The following is a 20,997-nucleotide window of genomic DNA, read 5'->3' as shown; positions in this document are numbered from 1 at the left end:
GCAGTACTATTTTCAGCGCATGCGCACTGTTGTCGTGCAGTTTTTTCGACATATATCAGCTGGCCAGTTTTATTTTGTGTTCTGGTTCTCTAAAAAAGTGCGATTGATGTGGGATGCTTCGCGTGAAAACGCTCTATATTAATCAATTTAATTATGTTCTGTAGTTTTATTTGTTTTGAACAGGCTTCTGATTAGTAGAAGGTAAGATTTAACATTGCTTTGCTTTGCTGATTTTAATGGAAAGTCTTGGGGATTGGAAGAGCATTTCGCCTCTATAAGTATAGGTATTCGCCGGTGTATGAATATGCAAAAATAAATCTTTACAAAATTCGGTTTGAATAATTAGTTGCTGAAAGAAGTACAGGCTTTTCTCAGAAACTGAATCCTTAAGAAGCTAGGGTACGTTAAAGAAAAAAAATATGTTAAAAACTTGTCGGTGTATATTTAACCTCGAAAAATGAGTCAAATCAGCATCTAAAACATCGCGAATATAAATTTTTTATTTGTAAATCATTGTTAATTGATCATAAGCATATATTTTTCGGTGTTTGTTTATATGTGCAGTTTATTCACAACAAACAATAAGAAATTGTGATTGAGAAATAATTTGTTCTCGCACTTTGACTAGTGATGTACCGGTAGAAATATAATACCAACTAATACCTTGACGTAAATATCGTATACTTACGCGCATATATTTGTCATATATACACTTTCCTGACCTTCTTTATTCCAAAAAACTAAAAAAATTATTATTTTTTTGAGAAATTCGCATTCATGAGTAATATAAACATCTTATCAACAGGTTTGAAACAACACTGAGACGCATTCCTGGTTAAGTCGGCGTTAGTGGCTATAATCTGATATGCTTAACTTTATTGTTGTAAAAGTACCTATAGTATAAGTGAAAGTTATGTCGTTAAGGATTCGGCTCTTGCATGACATGATAAAATATCGGAAGCGCGTATGGTGAGTAAAAAAATAAATACTTTCTAAACTCATTTATCAATATATTATGAACAAATTTTATTTTTAGCTATGAAGAATTACTGTGAAACAAGGACATTTTTCTTTGATAAGTTGATTGTTATCTGGTATTTGAACACTACTATTCATTAGTCATGTCGCTTAACTCAAAAGACTTGTCCAAACTGTTGGACATGCTAGATGAAGAAAATGCTAGCAAAACTTTAGAAAATATATCAAACCAATTACACACAGTCTTTCCTAGACCAGAGCGTTTCAAAGTTGGAATGACACTGCTTCTTCTGTTACAACATGTGGACCTTTTGCCCAAGGAATTGCAAAGAATTATTGCAGTAGCGATGCTTTTTGATCTATACAAAGGCGAGCCACTGGCTACAACTCCATTTGCACCGGTATGTATTTATTTTTGAATAATTTTCTGTCTCAAAAAACAAGCAAAAGTAAAATATAAATTTGTCAATAGGTATTTGTACAAATTTTGAAATCACCTGGTGAAAATCTTGATAAAGCTCTTTATTCTGGACATATTCCAGTATTATCTCGATGTGAGAAATATTTGATAGCCGGTCTAATGGGCTATAATTATAGAGAAATGATGAAAAAGACCCCAAGACAAATAATAGAAGAATTGTATCCTCTACCCAGTCCACCACCTTATGATTCAACTGATTTACAGTTGCAATTAGTTGAACGTCGCTCTGAACTTCCTGCTGTAGAAAAGTGTGCTAACCCAGTTATTTTATCTGACACAGCAAGGCCGAAAGGAAATGCTACAAATGATGTTGATATCAAAGAAAAACACAATAACATTATAGAATCTCTTGTTGTTGGAGATCCCCCAGCATATGCTCAGAGTTATCAACCCGAGTTTTTAAGACCATCGCCACCTATTCATAGATCTACTTATGATGAAGTACCTTGGATGAATATGTCTGAACCAAGTCAATTCAAATTAGAATATGATAATAGTATGTGTGTATCAAACTGTGCTGGTGCTGAAGCTAGGAGAGTTATGGGCAGAGCCTTCAAAAGTGTCTTAACATTGCAACAGCAGCAGCATCTTGTAACTGAGTTACACAAAGATCCAAAATTAGTTTATCACATAGGATTAACTCCAGGAAAATTGCCAGATCTAGTAGAAAACAATCCACTAATAGCAATCGAAGTTCTGTTAAAATTGATGCAATCCAGTCAAATCACTGAATATTTTAGTGTGCTTGTCAACATGGAAATGTCCTTGCATTCTATGGAAGTAGTTAATAGATTAACAACAACAGTGGATTTGCCCACAGAATTTGTTCACCTTTATATAAGTAATTGTATAAATACTTGTGAAACTATCAAAGACCGTTACATGCAAAGTCGATTGGTGCGACTAGTATGTGTTTTTCTTCAGTCTTTAATTAGAAATAAAATAATCAACGTGCAAGAACTTTTTATAGAAGTTCAGGCATTTTGTATAGAATTTAGTCGAATCAGAGAAGCAGCTGCTCTTTTTCGACTACTTAAGCAACTTGAATCAGGTGACACAGCTGGATTAAATTCGACACCATCAAAAAATAATAAAATTGACATGTGTTAAAAAATTCTACTGGATTATGGAGGCCTCAAATATTGATAAATGAAATTGAAGAAATTGGTGAGAAATATGAAAAACAAGTAAATTGTTAGCTCATTAATACTGCATTTCAAATACTTACCCTGTACATAGGTATTTAAGAAATTGTTAAAATTTTAGATTATAATTACAGAAATTTCAGAAATATATGTTTTTTTCTGATAAAACAATTAATTTTTTAAGATTTCTAAATTATATTTTTCAGAAAATTTTTTTAAGATAAACTTGTAGTAAATAATTTAAAAAATAGTGAGATTTCTAAGACTTTGCTTGGTAATCAATGCTTAAATAATCAATATAAAAAATGTGTATGTAGACTTATGTAAAAACAGAATATCATTTAATCTTTATTTTTCAAATCTTTTGATGACAATGTTATTAAAAGTTACATAAATTTCTAATTGTGTATTCATTATTGAGATTATCACTGATAATGACGATTTTTTTATTTATTAATAAAATACCATTTTATGTACAATGAAACCACATAAAGATAATAAAAAGATTGCAATATTTACAGTTTTCAATAAATTAATTTATTGATTAATTTATTCAATGCTCCTAGAAACATTTAATTTCACACATTTCAAATAAATTTAAATACTCAATGTCAAGTTCGCAATATATTTTTTTATTCATGCATTAGCCTTGCTATATACTCCAAGTGAGTCGAGCAGGTAAAGAAGTTGACAATTATTACAAATTTTTGCAACAATAATTAAAAACAGATACTTGCAAAAATAAATTTTGCCAATTTATATCTTCACGTACAAAGTTCATATATATACACAAACTGTAGAATCTTCTATTCTGCAAACTTATACAAAACCTAAATAATAAAAACTATAAATTACGTTGTAGGATAGACCTATTTCATTGGTTTTCTATACAACTATCATTCTTACATAATTACATTATTGATTCATAACCTTTCATGATCAAACTTTGCAATCCTCAACTTTTATGTAGAATTATTATATATGTACAACTTTTTTTATCCTTCTGCTTCTCTCAATAATTACATAATTAAACTACAATTGTATACATATTTATGCACTTCAAATGAACGACATAATCAAAATTGTTCTGCCGTCATTTCTTTACACTTCTTATCTTTAACTAGTCCTGCTGTTTTCAGAATGTTCTTTTTATCTTTGGGTTTATTCTTACTAAATTTTTTAGCCAAATTCTTAAATTCATGCCGTGTTAACTTCTTATTTTTTACGATCTTATTGATTTTGGCAATTTTGTTGATTTTACTCAAGTTTTTCGACTTAATCTTTGATGCTAATATTTGCGAGGACAATCCGGGTTCAACTCCAGACCCGGTTAATTTGTACTAGGCATCAACTTTTGTTTTTTTCTTGTGTTTCTTCTTCTTCTTTTTTGTTAAACACAATGGACAATACCAATTTTCATTCTCATCTGGTGCCACTTGTATCCCCACACATATCCTTTAAAAATATTACTTCATTAGTTAAATAGAACTGATATAAAAAAATAATTAAAGTAACAATAATATTGCTTACCAATGGTACCAGCCATCACAATCGTCGCAACCAATCATAGGAGATCCGTCGTCTCGTTTTCCACAAGCAGGGCAAATCCACACAGTTTGTCCATTTTGATCCTGTAACACTCATTATGTTGAAAAATACTGCTCATAACATACATTAAGTTCAGCTCAACCCATCTTTTATACAAAAAATAAAGACCTGATTTTATTTGTTTTATCCAACTTTTGGTAAATGGAAATAAAATGCACATGAATGAATAATAAACGTTGATGAATATAAAATGATTGTGGTGTTAAAGGATAAATGAAACTATAATCTTCTCTATTTTAACTAATCAATAACCTATTCCAAAAATATTCTACGTCTATGCACTGAATGCAATCGTTATGAAGGTATGCAAATCTTAAAAGTATGAATTGCCTATGAGACAATCAAGTATCAAGCATCATAGCCTGATAAATGAGGAAATAGAAGAACATTATTATTAATATTCCTGTAACTTTGCTACCTAGTAGAGAATTTCTCTTCATAAAAGTGTGCTTTATATTGTCTTAGAAGATCGGAAGATAGACATTAATGTCAGAATAAAGTTTTTTTTTGACTGAAACACTTGATTACTCACCACAGTCATGACAGTAGGTTTTGCACTTAACGCGTTTCCACCATTTTCTTTATCTTCCTTTGTATCTTCTTTTTTGGGGACAGCTTCCACTTTTGTTTCTGTGCCATCAACAAAAGTGATGGTTATAACACTAGCATTTTTAAAATGATCTACTATTTTCTGCAAATCAAACTACTCGTGCAAACTACATGCAAGTAATTAAACTAATCCTTTTTTTAATCTGACAAAATTATATAATATCGTAACTTATCTTGTAAGTATTAATTACTAGGTATAAAAAATATAATTAAATGTATAGATATTAATTTTGTTATCATTACTCGAGATTGTAAATAATAATTTTTAGCAACTTTAGTTTTTCATTGTAACAAAATCGTGAGAAAATATCTTACACTTACGTCTCAAAGGTGCTTAAAAGGCTTAAGTAATTTCTAAATAACAAAACCTTGATATACTACCGTGCATTTGAAAGATAATTCAAATAATAATTGATTGAAAATAGTACTACAATATCAACACTCAACCAGCAATTACAGAAAATACGATAATTAAAGCTATTCTAGTAATACAAAGCAAAGAATAACGGAGCATCAACCGGTTCTTCAGTATTTCCTAATGACTTGAACTCCAAGAGTATAGTCACTTTTAATTAATTTATATCTGTTTTATTTTACAGATGTATATTCGTGCCTCTAAACAATTTTATGTTTTACAACAATTCTTGCGCGCAAAAATCTTCCAAAATTGCTTGTGAATTATTAAAAAGAAGTTTTTATTTCTACTAAAGTCAAATCAACTAAAGTAGAAAAGTTAAAAACAAATTATGGTGGAAACTGTGAACCGGTAATCCTAAAATAATATGAAGAAAGCGTCGACCAACTTAAATGACAAAAACACCATCACCTTGTAAAAAGGTTACAGAGAAAGTGAAAAAAAAGTAGACAAGAAAAGTTGAGAAGAAAACAGTGAGCATGGGATGATTGGTGGAATATGGAACAGGATATTGCTTTCCTTTTTCTGCCTTCATTAAATGTTCATAATGTCGATGTTTGTATCGATGGATTGGGCTGAATTATTAATTCGAATTATTGCAATGGATTTGCTTCAGACAATTGAATTTTAAACTATTTTATTACACTAAATAGAAACATATTTCACGTTTTTTAAATCTTCGGTTTTTTCCTAGATTTTCACATTTTTGTTTTCTTTGATGAAAGACAAAAGCTAACACAAACATCAATGTAACTTTAAAGTTCATAAATCATAACATTAATTTACATAATATAAGGATATGAAACCAACAAGTCAAACTTGCTACTAATGAATATTATCATAGAAAAGTAATTAATACGCATGTACTTCGTTAAAAAAATATGACTGAAGCAAAGTTCCATTGCTAATTCGCATCGAGCTGTTTTGATTGATGATACTTACGGTAAAACAAAACTTGGAACTACCCGGCAAATTTGTATTACCAATAGCGGTAAAGGACTCGTAAGGAGGTGGACTGGGCGAGAAATCCCTCCGGGGCAAAGCCTTAATAAGAGGCTTCTTGACCCGGAGAGTAGGATCAAGTGTTGAAATAGAGAAAGAAGCATCCGAAGAATGTGCGGCATACGCCTCTAAGAGGCCCTGCTCCACTTTCTTACTTGTTGACTTCTGTTTTGGTGGCCTTGTCACCAGAGCTGAGATTTTCGCTAATTCAGGCGTCGGTTCCCGTTTGATTTCGTCCTCCGGCTTCTTGGGTGGTTTTATAGTACTGTTAGAAGTTCGAATAATTAGCATGTAAGTTTGAATAAATTAGTAGGATAACCAAATTAAATTAAAAATACATACATTTTCTTCATTAAGGCACTGTTGTCGGGCGTTGGAGGCCGTGGAGAGCCTCCTGCTGCTGGCCCTAACTTAAAAGTGATTTTGGGCACACTTTCTATGACTTTTTCTTCCTTCTAAAATTATAAAAATCGAAAAATTAGTTTGTAAAACTTTTTAAGCACAAATCCTTGAAAAATATTTTTCTTTTACTTACCGCAACTTTTTTACTCAATTCTTTTTCCTTCCGTTTTTCTTTCTTTTCCTTCTTCTCTTTAATTTTCTCTAACTTTTCTCTCTTTTCAGATTTGTCTTTCTTCTCCTTTACCTTTTCACCCTTGTCTTTATGTTTTTCTTTCTTTTCTTTCTTTTTCTTCATCTTATCCTTCTTTTCCTTCTTATGTTCTTTTGATTTCTTAAAAAAAAAAAACATTAAAAAGAAAACGTTAGGATAACAAAATTTTAATCTAAAACTTGCGAGCGCAAAAAGTTTCTTGCTCACCTTGTCAGCTTTCTCCGCTTTCTCAGGTTTAAAAGGTTTAGCCAGGGTCAAGTTTGGCGGAAGCAGTGGCGCCGGCACCACCGCTGACGAAATCATTGGGGGAAGGAGCGGTGCGGGCAACCCTACAGAGTTTTGCATAATTGGCGGCAACGGCGTTCCAATCTCAGGCTTGACGAACGGCAGCGGTGCATGTTTTACGAAGTCTTTCTCAGGACTTATGGATAGTCTGGGTTGTTTGTCTAAAGTCTGCTGCTTGGTCAGTGCTGAAAACTGAACTCCGCTCGGTTGTTGCAGCGACTCATTCATAAAAGATGGCGGTAACAACGGCCTGCTGTTAATATCGGGTTTAGGCAGGTAGAAGCGTTGAGGAATCATGCCCGGTATCGCCGCAGCCGAATTTGGCGGAACGGGTATACCATGCATACCCTTGGATAGTGGAAAGATTCCGTGGGCATGGGGTATATGTCCCGGTGCCGCCGGGAATGATGAGAAGAATGACCCCGGGATTGGTGCCGGTCGTTTTGAATCGCGAGTTGGTGAATGTTCCGGGGCCTGCGGCGTCTTTGGTCGGTCCAAGATGCTCAACTCGGCTGAGTCGTTCGATAGCCGCGCCTGAAAATATTGAATCAATATTTCAATTTCAAATCAACGATCAACGATGGTTAACATGAGATGTTTAAAATTAATCGCAACAAAATTGGCATTACCTTTTTTGGACTAGGATTATTTTTTGGAATTTTTTGCTTTGGTTCCTTCTTTTTACCAGTCTTATCCTTTTTCTTTTTCTTCTCTAGCGGTACATGCGCTGGAAGGCTGAGTTCTGGTGTTTTTGGAGTTCTCGGCGTTCCGGGTGGGGACATATCAAACATGTACGTATCGGAGTTCGGACTCATCATATCCGTTAACCCAACATCTTCCGGTACTCGCGGCACGTTATTATTTACTATTATATTCTGTACAATGGGTTTTTTGTCTTCCTGTTTGACCAAGTCATTGCGTTGCTGCTTATCGTACTCCATATTGAAAGCAGAGAAATTCTCGCGCGAATCGAATTTCTGTTGGACATCCAGCATTTCTTTGTCCTCTTTGGACTTGGGAGTGATCTTTTTAAAAATATTTAACTTCTGTTTGTCCGGTTCGATCGGTAACTTGATAATAGCTTCTTCTTTACGATCGTTCAACAACAAGGGATTATTTGCAACTAACCCCATATCGATATCGACTTTTTCCGCCTTGATTTTCGATGATTTTACATGCTTTGGACTACCTCCGACAGGTACTTTACCTACAATTACGAATTTGAAAATATAAATCAAAATAAAATTTGTATACTAAGTATATAGACTTAAAAAAAGTAAATTTTTATACCTTGTAATTTTCCTGTAACAATTTGGTTTGAAGGGCCAGCCAAATTGGCAGTTGAAACTTTGCTGCCAGGCTTTAAAGCTTTCGATTTAGCTTGTTCTTTCATTCCAGCTAATTTTTTAACTTTGCCAACTTTTATTTCATCTGGTTTAAACAATGTATCTTTCGGAATTTTCTTCTTTTTATTTTCTTTATTTTCTGGTTTCCCACCTTCCAAGACCATCTTCTTGGGAATTTTCTTTAGCTTCTTTTCAACTTTAACCTCTGCTGGTGGAACCATAGGATACACAGCAGGAGGTGGAGGGGACTCTGGTTTTGCTTGCTGTGGTGTCCTTGCCTCTGGTAGTTTTCCTTCTCTAGCAGTTGACAAGAAACCAGAAGTAGTCATCATCACACTGTGTATTTCCCTAAGTGGACGTCCTTCTTCTGTAGTTTTTGCACGTTTTACTACTGGTCCATCTGTAGTGACAGGATCTCCTGGCCTCTTGAAAACATTTTGATGAACAACTGTTTTACTTGGACTATCATCATTAGATATTCCATTGGAAACAACATTCATTTCATTGCAATCATCTTCAGAAATATTCGTTGGTTCATTTGCAATGATTGAATTTGTATCCTCTGTTTTAATTTCTGGTAGATATTCTTCTGGAATGAATACAGCTTTTATTTATATTCTGTATTTGTACACACAAATATATGAGTCTTCAGACAGATACAAAATTTAATGCGATTCTTACCTTCAGTACCAGGATACATAGCAGGTAAATGCTCATGAACATGAACTGGTCGAGTGACCACTTCTCGACTACCAGGTTTTAAGAAATTGAGATGACTCTCTCTATGAATGGGCAATTTAGGTACAGAAACCACACAAGGGATAGAATCAACATTTTTAACATACTCTGCCAATTCTTGCAAGTCAATGTTCATATGTCGAAATGCTAAGCCTAAATCATCCAAATTGGCATCACACCGTCCCACTAAAAATAATTAAATATTAATAATTTGAATATAAAAATGAATGTACCAATAAATAAAATAAAGAAGGATTAATATTTTAAAATAGGTAAAATTTATAAATATAATGTATAATTTTTAAATTGAGAACAACTTATATTTTTAATTGTCATAACATTAAAAAGGTTTGATCTAACAAAAACTTGTGAATTCATGCGTCTCAATTGCAATGAATGAACTGATTAAAAAGCAAAAACAAATTGCAGAAAGCATTTTTGGTAATCTTTGAACTTGATTAAAAATTATTCTAGTTTAAAAATATTATTTCTTAATTTTACATATTTTAAAATCATGACCTTCAGAATCAACAAAATTTTATTTATCACTTACAAACTTGAGCATATTGTTGAGTAAGTTTTGAAACTTGAAAAATATACTCCTGCATAAGATCAACCATAAATTCCAATGGTGTGGAATTAATGGAATGCCAGCCAACAGTCTGGCAAATTTGAGCTACCACCATTTTTAACACGTTTCTCGTGTACTCCGTGGTCATTTTGCCTATATCACCTGCAAACACATAATTTATTCATAATCCTTGTTTTGAAAAGCAAAATTTTAATTCTGTAAAAACAGATAAAAGGATCTGATTTTTTTTTACAGTTTTTAATACTTCAACTCTACTTCTGCAATACATATTTTTGTTATATGCAAAATCAATATCATGAAAATGATGCATTGCCAGATTTTTTTTATATTTACCAGCAAGCAATTAATAAAATAAATATCAATCAATGGTTTTTTCATAACCTAGGAAAGTGATTATACAGTACGTAGCATGCTGTTGAAAATTCATCGTCTAAAGAATAAATTTTATCACATAATAAGAGTTAATAACACAGAAGTAGGCATGCGTGTATGGTAGTCCCAGGCAACGGCAGATGCTTTCTGCTTATGTATCATATAGCTACTCTTCAAGAGACTTCCAAAGATTACATTACCGAATTAGAGACACATTAGAAAACCATTAGCACAACTGCATGAAAGATTGAATAAAATGCAATGCTTTAATCAGAGCAAAAAAATTGTAACATGTACACGCATACACAGTAGAGTGAGTGTATGTTATATAGGTAGATAGATATAATTGTCTCAACCAACCCCTGACGAATTCCTCGAAAACAACACTTTCTCGATCTACCGCTGCCAAACAGCTAAAAACGATAAGCAGAACTATAGCCGGCGATTTTCGTGACAACCGTTTTTTCCCCTCGTGAACCCACATCACCCATCAGCTAAGATACTCGTTCGGGGGGGAAAGAGTATAAGCAGTGCGCGGAGCATGCCTTTCCCGACAGCCACACAAGCTGACTACGTTTCACACATCAATCGCACTCACCTGCTATCAAAGCAGCTCACACACTTTTTCACACGCGACCTGGAACACTAGACTAGCTTAGCAGGTCGTCCGTAAGACACTTGCGTCGATGTTGCATGTCCACTACTATTTAGATACAGACGGTTCTCTGGCCACTGGAGAAATGCGCTGGCGAGCGTCTAGCTGCCGAGCCAGCGTCTCCGCCATCTTTGAGAGGTCTCTCCTGGCAATAGCCAGAAGACTACCAGTCAGAGTTCACTGCACCAGTTTTATACGGCTGTATTCCCCTAGAACCGAGGCGTCGATAAGCTGAGGGATCGACCAATAACAGCTACTGTCCTACGAGAAAGCGAATATAGAGGTCGCAGTTAACGATTTAGCGCGAGATTTAATATATACCTACGTATGTGCCTGACGTGGCTACTTTGTGATTTTGGACTCGAATGCGGGATTGCAGAATGCGCTGCGGAGGTATTTGAGAACTAAGGAAGATAATACATTACCTGCAGGAGTAAGCTGTAACGGTACCCTGTCCCTTCCAGGAACTTAGTTGATGCGATCTACACCCCAGCTCCGCCCACTTCCTCTAACTTCATTCAGTTGTAATCCCGCAATTAAATAAGGATTCGTGCGAAATTCTGCCTTGAATCATCGTAATATTTACCAAACATTGTTTATTTTAATTCTCTCCCCACCATATGCCATCTCTTGTGCGTTCAACAATAATATGATCATATAAGAGCGATGTTTTCAATATTTTAATTGCATAATATTAAGTGACGTATTTTTTCAATGTTAGTATATTCAACAAAATAGTGTAAATAATATGTTGACGGTAAATTAAAATTACTTTTACATTGAATTATTAAGGATGCAAAAGTGACGCCTATTTGAGCGCCGCTTGCTTATATGCACGCGGCTGACACGGAGTCGCTTGGCTCAGCTGATATCGTGGAGCCGCGATATCGTATATTTCTTACTAAACTTATGGCTAATATGCATTTTTTATAATGCTAATAAAATTATAGAAACTATTTTCATAGTTTAGTTTTAATAGAAAAGATAATGTAATTGAATATTTGTTTGTTTATACTTGTCTAACCTAAAAGTATACTCTTTTATACAGTATTAATTTTTAGATTATGCAGCTCAATAAAAGATGGATCCCAAGTTATTGTTAAATTATTTCATGTGCTAAGTGTTTTTGATTACGTTTTTGTTTTGTTTTAATTTTATTCAACGAAATTTTTCAAAATGTACCAAAGAAGAGAAATGCTACATAAATATATGTATGTTGCATTTGTAGTTGCACTTTACTGGTGAGTAATTTGCTTTACTTACTTACTTGTTATTTATTTTCCAATTTATTATTTTTTGTCAACTTACAATTCTTCTATTTACAGGGTAGTTTCCATATTGATGGTATTTGTCAATAAAGCCTTATTATCCAGTGAGAAAGTGCATCTCAATGCTCCTTTATTTATTACTTGGTTTCAATGTGTGACATCTGTTGGAATCTGTGTTTCGTTAAAAGCTTTTGCTAAAATATTTCCACAATATTTTTATTTTCCAAAGGGAACACCATTTTCCTGGGATGTCATTAGAAAAGTATGTAAAAAACAATAACACCGTAATCGTTCATTTTATTTTAATTTTTTGTAATAATTATCTTGATAATCAACTACAGGTGCTACCATTATCAATATTATTTATTGGAATGATAGCAAGTAATAATTTGTGCTTGAAGTATGTTGGTGTTGCATTTTATTATATTGGAAGATCTCTTACAACAGTATTTAATGTAATATTTACATATTTAATTTTGGGTATGTATTAATTACTTGTAAATCATTCAGTTAATCAGTAGTGACAAAATATATAAATAAAAATATGTTTTAATAGGTGAAAAAACTTCAAGTAAAACTGTTACATGCTGTGTTGTTATCATATTTGGATTTTGGTTGGGTGTTGATCAAGAAAATATTGCTGGATCATTATCCATAACTGGAACCTTCTTTGGTGTTCTTGGCTCGCTCACACTTTCTTTATACTCTATACATACAAAGAAAGTGCTTCCTGTTGTAAATCAAGAAATTTGGCTACTCTCCTATTACAACAATATTTATAGTGTCGTTTTATTCCTTCCATTGATGTTAATTAATGGAGAATTCAATACTGTATATAACTATGATAAAATTGGTGATTTAGATTTTTGGTCAGCTATGATTGTTGGTGGTTTATGTGGATTTGCAATAGGGTATGTCACAATGTTGCAAATTAAAGTTACATCACCTCTCACACATAATATTAGTGGTACAGCAAAAGCATGTGTACAGACTGTTCTTGCTACTCACTGGTATAACGAAAGCAAACCTTTCTTATGGTGGTTGAGCAATTTTATCGTTCTATTGGCTAGTGCAGCATATGCTAGAATAAAGCAATTGAGTATGAAACAAGCTTTTGCTAAGCAGGTTTCTGTGATAAAAACATAAAAAAATTTGTATTATGCTTGTTGATAATATGTCTTTCTGTGTGTGCTATTTTGTACAAAGTAACTTATACAACTGTTGTATTTATATAAAAAAGTAAAAGGTTTACTGATCTGCATAACTTTTTACGAAAATAATCAGTCATTCATCAAAATGTTTTTCGAAAAGATTTTTTATTTGAAAATAATAAATATAGTATAAAAATTAGTATAATATGTATATATAAATATATAAATGTAGTTGTAAAATATTTATGAATATTACTTTTGGACGGATAAGTACAATAAAAAATACATTAATATGCATTTAAGAACACAGTAAATATCACATCATTTTTAAATTAATTATTGTATGAAAAGGATTCAGAATTATTTTAAAATCTAGATGCCAGTCCATCCACTCTACTGTCAGAATGACCACTTATCAGATTCTTTCGTTTAATTATAACATTCACACTTTTCATTATCATGTTAGCATCAATTTTGGATACTGTATCTATAGCAATTAGACTGTCACGTAATAGTTGATTTCCTGAATGTCTATCATCATTTTCTACAGCAATCCCATCATCGAGTACATAGTACCTATAAAAACAAAGCAAATCAAGCATGAAAAAAAAATTATTAATTGAAAATTTATTGTTATCTTCATTGTACCTTGGGTATTCAACAGCTACAGAAACATTCATAGAACGTATTAGTAAATTGTAAAGCATTTGTCCAGCAATTATTGAATCATCAGCACTAAAAACTCCTCGCAATCCACATACTGCTGTTTCATCATAAAATACTATTGGAGTCAAAGACAAAAGTGAATTTTCATTATCTACATTATCTAAAACAAATCCTGCCTCAGTCATGTATTTTGAATTGAATGGTGAACTTAACCCTCTGAATAAACGAAAATTGAGATATTTAAGTAGTTTATTAATGGAGAAAAAATTCAAAACGATCGTGAATTGTGTACTCACGTCACTATTGAAACGTATGAATCTTGCCAATCTACAGAAGTGACACCTGTGTATCTTCTACTCTCAGCTGTAATAATAGAATAGTTCGTTTTTACTAGAAAAAGAGAACAACGAATAAAGATTAATTTTTAACTTACTAAAGCTAATGTATGGATCTTTGAGTTGGTGGACCAACTTTATTATAGCTTCAGCCACCATAATTTCTGATTCTATTGATGAAACATTTTCTTTTGATGCATTAAATTTATCCAGTTCTTCAATAATTGATTGGGCAAAATTCAAGCTTGGTGGATAATAAACTGCATACTGAGCAAGACTAGACTTTTGGGCCTCAACTACTTTTGGTTTATAGGTAGACATTAGATTTAATAAATTTTTTGTTTCGATTCCAGGCAAATTTGCAAATAATTTAGAACTTAAAAGACCATTATAAAAAACTGAAAAAAATAAATAAAAATTAATTTTTAACCGCAAATTTAAAACTTAGTTAATACTACAAATTATACCATTTGTTCCAAATTTGGATACATTTTCCAGAGTGTTAGCAAGTTCAGGCAATTTGATCTTTTCTCCTGCATTAATATGTTGGAAAATTCCTAGATTAGTATTTTTTGTAGCTTCATTTGCAAAGTCTCTAGAAATTTCAAATCCTTCCCGTGCTAATGTGATGGATGGTTCAAACAAATCTTGCCATACTAATTTTCCAAACATATTATGAGCATACTCCAAACCTCGGAGCATAACTGGGATTCTCAAGTTTACATTTTTAAATTCATCTAATAATCAAATCACGTTGTTATTGCATGTATATAGTATATATCGTAAAAAATAAATATTCATAAATCTAATCATCACTCAGATAATAAACAAACCTGGAACAGTGTTGCTTAAAAAATCTATTACTCTAGGATGTTCTTGATCCTTATGATTATAAATGATGATGTATCCACCACTGAAATCAAAGATCATCATATCTAATTGCTGAAATAATATTTATGGTAAAAAAACTATATTACAAACCTTCCCAGGCTAGTTTTGTGAGGAGCAACTACAACCATACAAAGTTTTGCTGCAATAGCAGCATCAACAGCATTGCCACCCTTCATAAGTATTTTCGTTCCAATTTTAGAGCATTGACTATAGTCAGTTGCAACTGCTCCATGAACATTCAGTCTTCCCTATAAATACATGGATATCTTTGTCAATTAAAAAAGCACCAGATAATGATATTTTAGTACATCAGTATGCTTTTGAATTATAATCAGAATAAAAATTAAAATCACTTGAAAAGCATTGTCGTCATAAACTAATTGAAGAATCAAAGCAGCAGTAATAACAGCAGTCAGAGCGACGAATGAACATATTATGGAACGAAATCCACAGCAGTCGCTGAAAGAGCAGCTTTGTCTCTCCTTTGTTAGAGGACATTCCTCAGTTGGAGCTTCTATGTAATTCAGTTAAAATAAAAATTATTTCATTTCATAAACATATGTGAGAAATAAAAAAATCTAAATTAAATTATTTCTTTGGTAGCAATACGTACGTCGAACGTAATTCATGCTGCTCAGATTATTCCTTTGTGGCACTTGAAAAGGGTGAAATAGGCAAAAAATTTCTCACATTCTTTCTATTGTTGCTTTTACACTATAGACTGAAGTAGAAGACTACGTGCCTGGAATATAAACAATATAGTTATAGGTCGATTCTACATTAAATTCTTGATGACGTAGTCGACAAATAGCCAATCAGCTGATATCGCTACATGTAGCTCCGTTTTGCCGCGATTTCGCATTCTATAGCCTTTAATATGTATAATTGTTATTATTCTACTTTATAAATTATACTAAATACAAAAGGAATTCTAGACGAACATGACGTTCTCTAACTATGAATGACAGTTTCCCTTCGGTTGTTTTCGTTTAGTGCACCTGCACTTTAGTCATCTGTCATGATGTATATATATACCTACCTATATGATGGTATGCGATTACTTGCCAGAGGGCGCTACTCAATTTTTAAAAAGTAAATAAAATGAATAAAAAGATTTCAGGGGTGCTATGCGTATACATATAGGATCATCCCTAAGCAAATAAATAATAACAAAATTCATCATACTTGTGTTAAAGACAACGCGGCAAAAAAAAAAGTTCGTGTTTTATATTTGGCCGAGATGAAATACATATTATAGTCGTTGTAAAGTGACGTCGCAGTGTATGTAGTTTGTTATATCGTATAATATTCTTAAGAATCGTTCCTCAAGGTATCAACGCAGCCAATTAACCCATGCCAAGGACTCGACAAGGTAATATGGCTGCCACGTGGGAATCGGATTAGCTTTTCGCTGTCGTTCCCGTTACATTTTACTGTCGGAGAACCTTCCGTCGTCCATCAGTCCAGACAAGCTCGGCCGTGCGTCACGAGACTCACGAGCAGTCAACAGTATATATATATATATAGCGCCAGCAATATCAGCTGCTGAGCTGAGAGCTGAGCCATATCGCGCTTTGCTTCTAGCTCACCGCGCAGACCACCGCGACGACGACGACTTTCCTTTCATCAGCGGAAAATCGTACAACTGCGATTCAGTATAATATCTTCGCTCGTTCATCAACGTTCTGCTGTGCGCGAGTGTGTTGCAGCGTCGCCGTCGATCAAATGAACGTCGAAAATCCTGAGTTGACCCACAGGTAAGTTTTATATCTATATGTGCACGCATATACGTGAGGTAGGATTAATTAAGTGGCTGCGTAGCTTCTCGCGACCCCCAGTTTTGATCCGTTAATTCGTTAAATCAGTTTGCGTCAACGTCGTCGTCGCCGTTGCTGCCGTCCTGTACATATGTAAATCTATATGGTATACTTATATATGTTATTTTCCACGCCAGTGGCTCTCTTACGTGCGCCACATTCCTCGTCATTGAGATAACATTGTCCACACAGTTACTACTTATACGAGTTTGTGCATGTCCGTCGCTCGGACGGACTTTGATAGAGTCTAAGTGTACTTGCTCACGTCGCGTGTCGGGTTTTTTCCTTTTCGGGTGAGCGTTTTTTTGTAATTTTGTTCAAAGGAACTGTGATACCAATATAATCATCCATTACCTAATTCGGAAGATAATGAACGTGCTGCCGTCTGGCTTGCTTGATAGTGCATGTAGAGTTGATTCCTATTTCTGGAGTTGATTCTGTATTACTCCAGCAGCTGTCTTTGAGCGTTTTGGAGCTGCAAGAGTGCCTGTGGAGCATCCTCTATACATTCTATTGCGTTTTGATGTGTAATTGAGACATTTATGATAGGGTGATTCACAAGCTTATTTTCTCATGGTTCCCTATCTATTTTGATAAACATGTTTGTCACGGATAATACTACGGATAATTATGCCCATGCTTTTCTTCAAACTTTATGAAGTAAAGTCTAATACTTATGTTCATGCCCTCTATACCTATATATAACTAAATATTGCCCATTATCATGAAAAATAGTTCTGTGTAATTATTGTCATCCTATATCTATGAAGATTATTTGAAGGCGTGACATCAATCATTAAACAAGCTTTGAACATGATTTAGGTATTAGCAAATCTGTAAGAGCTAAGTGCAACCTCAATTTGCAAAATGGCAGACAGGGAAAATGAAATCATGGAGGAGAAAGAGTATGAAACCAACATAATGGAGGAAAATATTTTGCGCCATCGAATACCATGGAGTGACAGAGTTTCATTGAATAGTGACATTCCAGGCTTACACGAGGTGAAAGAACTTTTAGAAGACGACGATACAAGTTGTCTAGCCGAAGAAGAAGATGGAGTGGGATGCCCACTGCCATCAACTCCAGAAGATGATCGCCTTCTGGATTGTGAGGTAAATTCACTCAGCAATATTACAAATGTGCAGGCACAGCATAGCATAAATATAATTTGGGTTCTCTCAATTTTTACAGATGACAGAAGTACTCAAAGCTGGAGTGTTGAGCGATGAAATAGATCTTGGTGCTTTGGCACACAATGCTGCTGAACAAGCAGAAGAATTTGTCCGTAAGGTATGCGATATACGAGTTTAGATTATAAAGGCTGCATTTGTTTAATACACTATGATTAAAAATACGTTAAAAACTTTAATTTTAAGGTCTGGGAAGCATCGTGGAAGCAATGCCATTTCAGACATCTACCTTCTTGGTTACAAGACAACGATTTTCTACATGCTGGTCATAGACCACCATTGCCATCTTTTTATGCTTGCTTCAGGAGCATTTTTCGTATACACACAGAAACTGGAAATATTTGGACTCATTTGCTAGGTATCTTCTTCTTATTTGATAGCTTGTTTTTTTTTGTTTCAAATTTTTGTGTTATGTTTGTGTAATATATAATAATATATTTTATAGGATGTGTGGCATTCATAGGCATAGCAGTTTACTTCCTAACACAATCACATATGGATATAAGATGGGAGGAGAAGTTAGTTATTGGAATTTTTTTCGCTGGAGCTATCATATGTTTAGGCATGTCTTTTGCATTCCACACTGTTCACTGTCACAGTGAATGTGTAGGAAAGCTATTTTCAAAATTGGATTACTGTGGAATAGCCATGCTTATAATGGGAAGTTTTGTACCATGGCTGTACTATGGATTTTACTGTGATTATCAACCCAAACTGATCTACTTGTCTGTGGTTGTGGTACTTGGAATAACTAGCATTGTAGTTTCTCTATGGGAAAGATTTGGTGAACCAAAGTACAGACCACTTAGAGCTGGAGTTTTTATGGGCTTTGGTTTGAGTGGTGTAAGTTTCTTTTTTAAATTTATACATTATATGCTGAGTAAGAAACATTTAAATTAAACAAAGAATAATTTTTTAGGTGGTACCAGCAGTGCATTATGCTATTGCAGAAGGATGGTTTAAAGCCATAAGTCAAGCATCACTGGGATGGTTAATATTAATGGGATGTCTGTATATACTAGGAGCAATGTTCTATGCTTTACGTGTTCCTGAACGATTTTTCCCGGGAAAATTCGATATTTGGGTAAGTTCTATTCCTTTAATAATATTTTAACAAGTAGTCCTAACGCAAGGTCATTATCATCTGACGAATTAATTATAAATCTAATCAAAATTATAATTTACAACACAAAATTATACAACTTGAAATAACATTAAAAAAAAATTTATACATGGGAAAATCATTATGTTAGGACTACCAAAGAAGTTACTTTTGAAAACTACATGATGTTAATTGAATTTTTACTGTATATTCTAGTTTCAAAGTCACCAAATCTTCCATGTACTGGTTATCGCAGCAGCCTTTGTGCACTACCATGGTATAACTGAAATGGCTATGCATAGAATGAGTGTTGGTGATTGTGCTGTTCCATCACAAATGATGGCATTTTAAAAAGTTTTAATTTTATTTTGTTATTATTATAAAAAATGCCTTCAAAAGGCACCTGGTTTCTTTATTTTTGTGAATAAAATTTCAAGAGTAAAAAGCTCTCAAAAAGTCTATAAAATTATTCCTGTAAAAGATAGGTTAATATAATTAAAAAACAGTATTTGAATTTAATCATTATATAATTCAAAAGTAGTTATGAAATGTGTTATATTCCAAACGTTTACAGTATTTTAAATTGTATTAATATGATGAGCATTTAAATGTATTTTTTTATATAATCATTTTTTTAATTTAAACTTTTATGATGATTTTCATACTGTTTTTCATAGGAATAATTTTAGTACGAGATTGCTAAAAAAATTTAATAAACGTTATAATAACTAAATGTTTTAATCTAAAGGGAGTAGAATATTAACATCAATTGAGTATATTATTCAAAATTTAGTGAATTTGATCTTAAATTGTTTCTTGTATTATATTATCGTTTATTAAGAGCTTGTACAATTCTATACTTAATTTGTTAGATAATTTGTTGAGTATTTAATTTATGCACCACTTAATTTTTATGTAGCATTCTATTATTGCTTGATATAAAACAATGCAAATTTATTAAAGTAAAATTCATACAAATATTAAGCATAACAAGATTGTGTTTTCTTAAGCAGCTTTTAGAAAACAAATTTAACTAATTTTCTATTCATTGAATATAAAAGTCATTTAAAAATTTGTCACAACCTGGATGTTAAAGATTTTTACTAAATTAAAAATTTGTCCGTGCGCACGAATTGAGATTATACAGATATTTACTTTATTAATTTTTTTACAATGTGTCACAAATTAAGTTTTAAGCAGATTATGAGGTTTTAACTGAAAAAATAAATAGTAATTGAATCATTTTATTGAGTAATGGGAAGTTTGCACATTGCAATTTCAATCGTAACTTAATAAAAAGGGTACCAATTTTATAACAGTGATTAAGTCAAACAAATGTATTGAAAATGCACTTCTACTTTTTATTTTCCATGAATAACAACTCAGTCTATTTAGCATTGAAAATAGAAAAAATGCTGCTATTAATTCGCGGCTCAATGAAAGAGCAGTACGTTTCATAAATAATCTTTATATCTTTTCTACAAATTTGTATATTTAATCACTGCAGCTATTTAATAATATATATATATATATATAACTATATCTCATCACAAAATGTCTTCATCTATGCTACATCAAAGTATATACCTAAAATGCAAAATGATGATGAAGATTCTTTTGCGTGTAGTTCACCATCCTTTCATGCATTGCTATAAGGAATTCGGTGTTTATTATAAAATAAAAAAGAAATATGCTGTTGAACTTTTTACACAATAAAGTGGAATGTTGTTAAATATA

General features: G+C 32.9%; 5 protein-coding genes across 17 annotated transcripts; 3 read left to right on the top strand and 2 right to left on the bottom strand.

Annotated features, from left to right (window-relative positions):
- The first annotated feature begins 31 nt into the window (after positions 1 to 31).
- Positions 32 to 3,153, top strand: LOC100121451 (CCR4-NOT transcription complex subunit 11). 2 transcript variants are annotated; one of them, XM_001605014.6, is made up of 4 exons: positions 32 to 201; positions 806 to 969; positions 1,037 to 1,379; positions 1,451 to 3,153. In XM_001605014.6, exons 3-4 carry the CDS (start codon positions 1,122 to 1,124, stop codon positions 2,567 to 2,569), a joined length of 1,377 nt encoding a protein of 458 aa, XP_001605064.1. In that variant the 5' UTR covers positions 32 to 201; positions 806 to 969; positions 1,037 to 1,121; the 3' UTR covers positions 2,570 to 3,153. The 2 variants fall into 2 exon arrangements, with proteins under 2 accessions (XP_001605064.1, XP_008209116.1); XM_008210894.4 differs by lacking the exon at positions 32 to 201 and adding an exon at positions 277 to 399.
- Positions 3,154 to 3,215: 62 nt separating this feature from the next.
- LOC100679728 (transcription initiation factor TFIID subunit 3) lies at positions 3,216 to 11,015 on the bottom strand. 7 transcript variants are annotated; one of them, XM_031931977.2, is made up of 12 exons: positions 10,783 to 11,015; positions 9,774 to 9,953; positions 9,164 to 9,406; positions 8,427 to 9,071; positions 7,766 to 8,343; positions 7,059 to 7,670; positions 6,774 to 6,971; positions 6,581 to 6,693; positions 6,394 to 6,503; positions 4,745 to 4,842; positions 4,135 to 4,235; positions 3,216 to 4,059 (listed from the first exon to the last, which is right to left on the bottom strand). In XM_031931977.2, exons 2-12 carry the CDS (start codon positions 9,937 to 9,939, stop codon positions 3,945 to 3,947), a joined length of 2,979 nt encoding a protein of 992 aa, XP_031787837.1. In that variant the 5' UTR covers positions 9,940 to 9,953; positions 10,783 to 11,015; the 3' UTR covers positions 3,216 to 3,944. The 7 variants fall into 7 exon arrangements, with proteins under 7 accessions (XP_031787837.1, XP_032456255.1, XP_031787835.1 ...); XM_032600364.1 differs by lacking the exon at positions 4,745 to 4,842 and adding an exon at positions 10,545 to 10,597 and having other exon boundaries at positions 6,179 to 6,503; positions 8,427 to 9,068; positions 10,783 to 11,013; XM_031931975.2 differs by lacking the exon at positions 4,745 to 4,842 and adding an exon at positions 10,545 to 10,597 and having other exon boundaries at positions 6,179 to 6,503; positions 10,783 to 11,009.
- A 213-nt stretch (positions 11,016 to 11,228) lies between these two features.
- LOC100121488 (GDP-fucose transporter 1) lies at positions 11,229 to 14,168 on the top strand. 2 transcript variants are annotated; one of them, XM_001605049.6, is made up of 5 exons: positions 11,229 to 11,828; positions 11,901 to 12,080; positions 12,165 to 12,369; positions 12,449 to 12,587; positions 12,664 to 14,168. In XM_001605049.6, the coding sequence occupies exons 2-5, from the start codon at positions 12,016 to 12,018 to the stop codon at positions 13,251 to 13,253; spliced, it is 999 nt and encodes a 332-aa protein (XP_001605099.3). In that variant the 5' UTR covers positions 11,229 to 11,828; positions 11,901 to 12,015; the 3' UTR covers positions 13,254 to 14,168. The 2 variants fall into 2 exon arrangements, with proteins under 2 accessions (XP_001605099.3, XP_016843767.1); XM_016988278.3 differs by having other exon boundaries at positions 11,229 to 12,080.
- On the bottom strand, positions 13,486 to 16,267 carry LOC100679004 (glutathione hydrolase 5 proenzyme). 2 transcript variants are annotated; one of them, XM_032600367.1, is made up of 10 exons: positions 16,190 to 16,267; positions 15,764 to 15,892; positions 15,504 to 15,664; positions 15,241 to 15,398; positions 15,093 to 15,172; positions 14,727 to 14,996; positions 14,358 to 14,657; positions 14,221 to 14,287; positions 13,907 to 14,140; positions 13,486 to 13,834 (listed from the first exon to the last, which is right to left on the bottom strand). In XM_032600367.1, the coding sequence occupies exons 2-10, from the start codon at positions 15,777 to 15,779 to the stop codon at positions 13,624 to 13,626; spliced, it is 1,497 nt and encodes a 498-aa protein (XP_032456258.1). In that variant the 5' UTR covers positions 15,780 to 15,892; positions 16,190 to 16,267; the 3' UTR covers positions 13,486 to 13,623. The 2 variants fall into 2 exon arrangements, with proteins under 2 accessions (XP_032456258.1, XP_031787839.1); XM_031931979.2 differs by having other exon boundaries at positions 16,092 to 16,195.
- Positions 16,227 to 20,997, top strand: Adipor1 (adiponectin receptor 1). Of its 4 annotated transcripts, XM_032600015.1 has the most exons (8): positions 16,227 to 16,659; positions 16,735 to 16,907; positions 17,790 to 18,080; positions 18,160 to 18,258; positions 18,345 to 18,516; positions 18,604 to 19,001; positions 19,078 to 19,242; positions 19,477 to 20,997. In XM_032600015.1, the coding sequence occupies exons 3-8, from the start codon at positions 17,835 to 17,837 to the stop codon at positions 19,609 to 19,611; spliced, it is 1,215 nt and encodes a 404-aa protein (XP_032455906.1). In that variant the 5' UTR covers positions 16,227 to 16,659; positions 16,735 to 16,907; positions 17,790 to 17,834; the 3' UTR covers positions 19,612 to 20,997. The 4 variants fall into 4 exon arrangements, with proteins under 4 accessions (XP_032455906.1, NP_001153422.1, XP_031787440.1 ...); NM_001159950.1 differs by lacking the exon at positions 16,227 to 16,659 and having other exon boundaries at positions 16,720 to 16,907; positions 19,477 to 20,996; XM_031931580.2 differs by lacking the exons at positions 16,227 to 16,659; positions 16,735 to 16,907 and adding an exon at positions 16,992 to 17,494 and having other exon boundaries at positions 19,477 to 20,995.

The sequence above is a fragment of the Nasonia vitripennis genome, chromosome 5 (assembly GCF_009193385.2).
Source record: "Nasonia vitripennis strain AsymCx chromosome 5, Nvit_psr_1.1, whole genome shotgun sequence".
NCBI lineage: Eukaryota > Metazoa > Arthropoda > Insecta > Hymenoptera > Pteromalidae > Nasonia > Nasonia vitripennis.
This window is presented reverse-complemented; position numbering and strand designations above follow the sequence as displayed.

Coding starts and splice junctions, on each gene's coding strand:
- LOC100679728 (XM_003426974.4), bottom strand. CDS start 9,939: ATGACCACGGAGTACACGAGAAACGTGTTAAAAATGGTGGTAGCTCAA. Junction 9,407..9,773: donor TCAACAATATGCTCAAGTTT/GTAAGTGATAAA, acceptor AATTATTTTTAG/TGGGACGGTGTGATGCCAAT. Junction 6,972..7,058: donor AAGCGGAGAAAGCTGACAAG/GTGAGCAAGAAA, acceptor TTTTTTTTTAAG/AAATCAAAAGAACATAAGAA.
- LOC100679004 (XM_032600367.1), bottom strand. Junction 15,173..15,240: donor CACAAAACTAGCCTGGGAAG/GTTTGTAATATA, acceptor CTTTGATTTCAG/TGGTGGATACATCATCATTT. Junction 13,835..13,906: donor GTAGCTGTTGAATACCCAAG/GTACAATGAAGA, acceptor TTGTTTTTATAG/GTACTATGTACTCGATGATG.
- Adipor1 (XM_032600015.1), top strand. CDS start 17,835: ATGGCAGACAGGGAAAATGAAATCATGGAGGAGAAAGAGTATGAAACC. Junction 18,259..18,344: donor CAGAAGAATTTGTCCGTAAG/GTATGCGATATA, acceptor TTTAATTTTAAG/GTCTGGGAAGCATCGTGGAA. Junction 18,517..18,603: donor TATTTGGACTCATTTGCTAG/GTATCTTCTTCT, acceptor TATATTTTATAG/GATGTGTGGCATTCATAGGC.
- LOC100121488 (XM_001605049.6), top strand. CDS start 12,016: ATGTACCAAAGAAGAGAAATGCTACATAAATATATGTATGTTGCATTT. Junction 12,370..12,448: donor CCTGGGATGTCATTAGAAAA/GTATGTAAAAAA, acceptor AATCAACTACAG/GTGCTACCATTATCAATATT. Junction 12,588..12,663: donor ATTTACATATTTAATTTTGG/GTATGTATTAAT, acceptor ATGTTTTAATAG/GTGAAAAAACTTCAAGTAAA.
- LOC100121451 (XM_001605014.6), top strand. CDS start 1,122: ATGTCGCTTAACTCAAAAGACTTGTCCAAACTGTTGGACATGCTAGAT. Junction 1,380..1,450: donor CTACAACTCCATTTGCACCG/GTATGTATTTAT, acceptor ATTTGTCAATAG/GTATTTGTACAAATTTTGAA.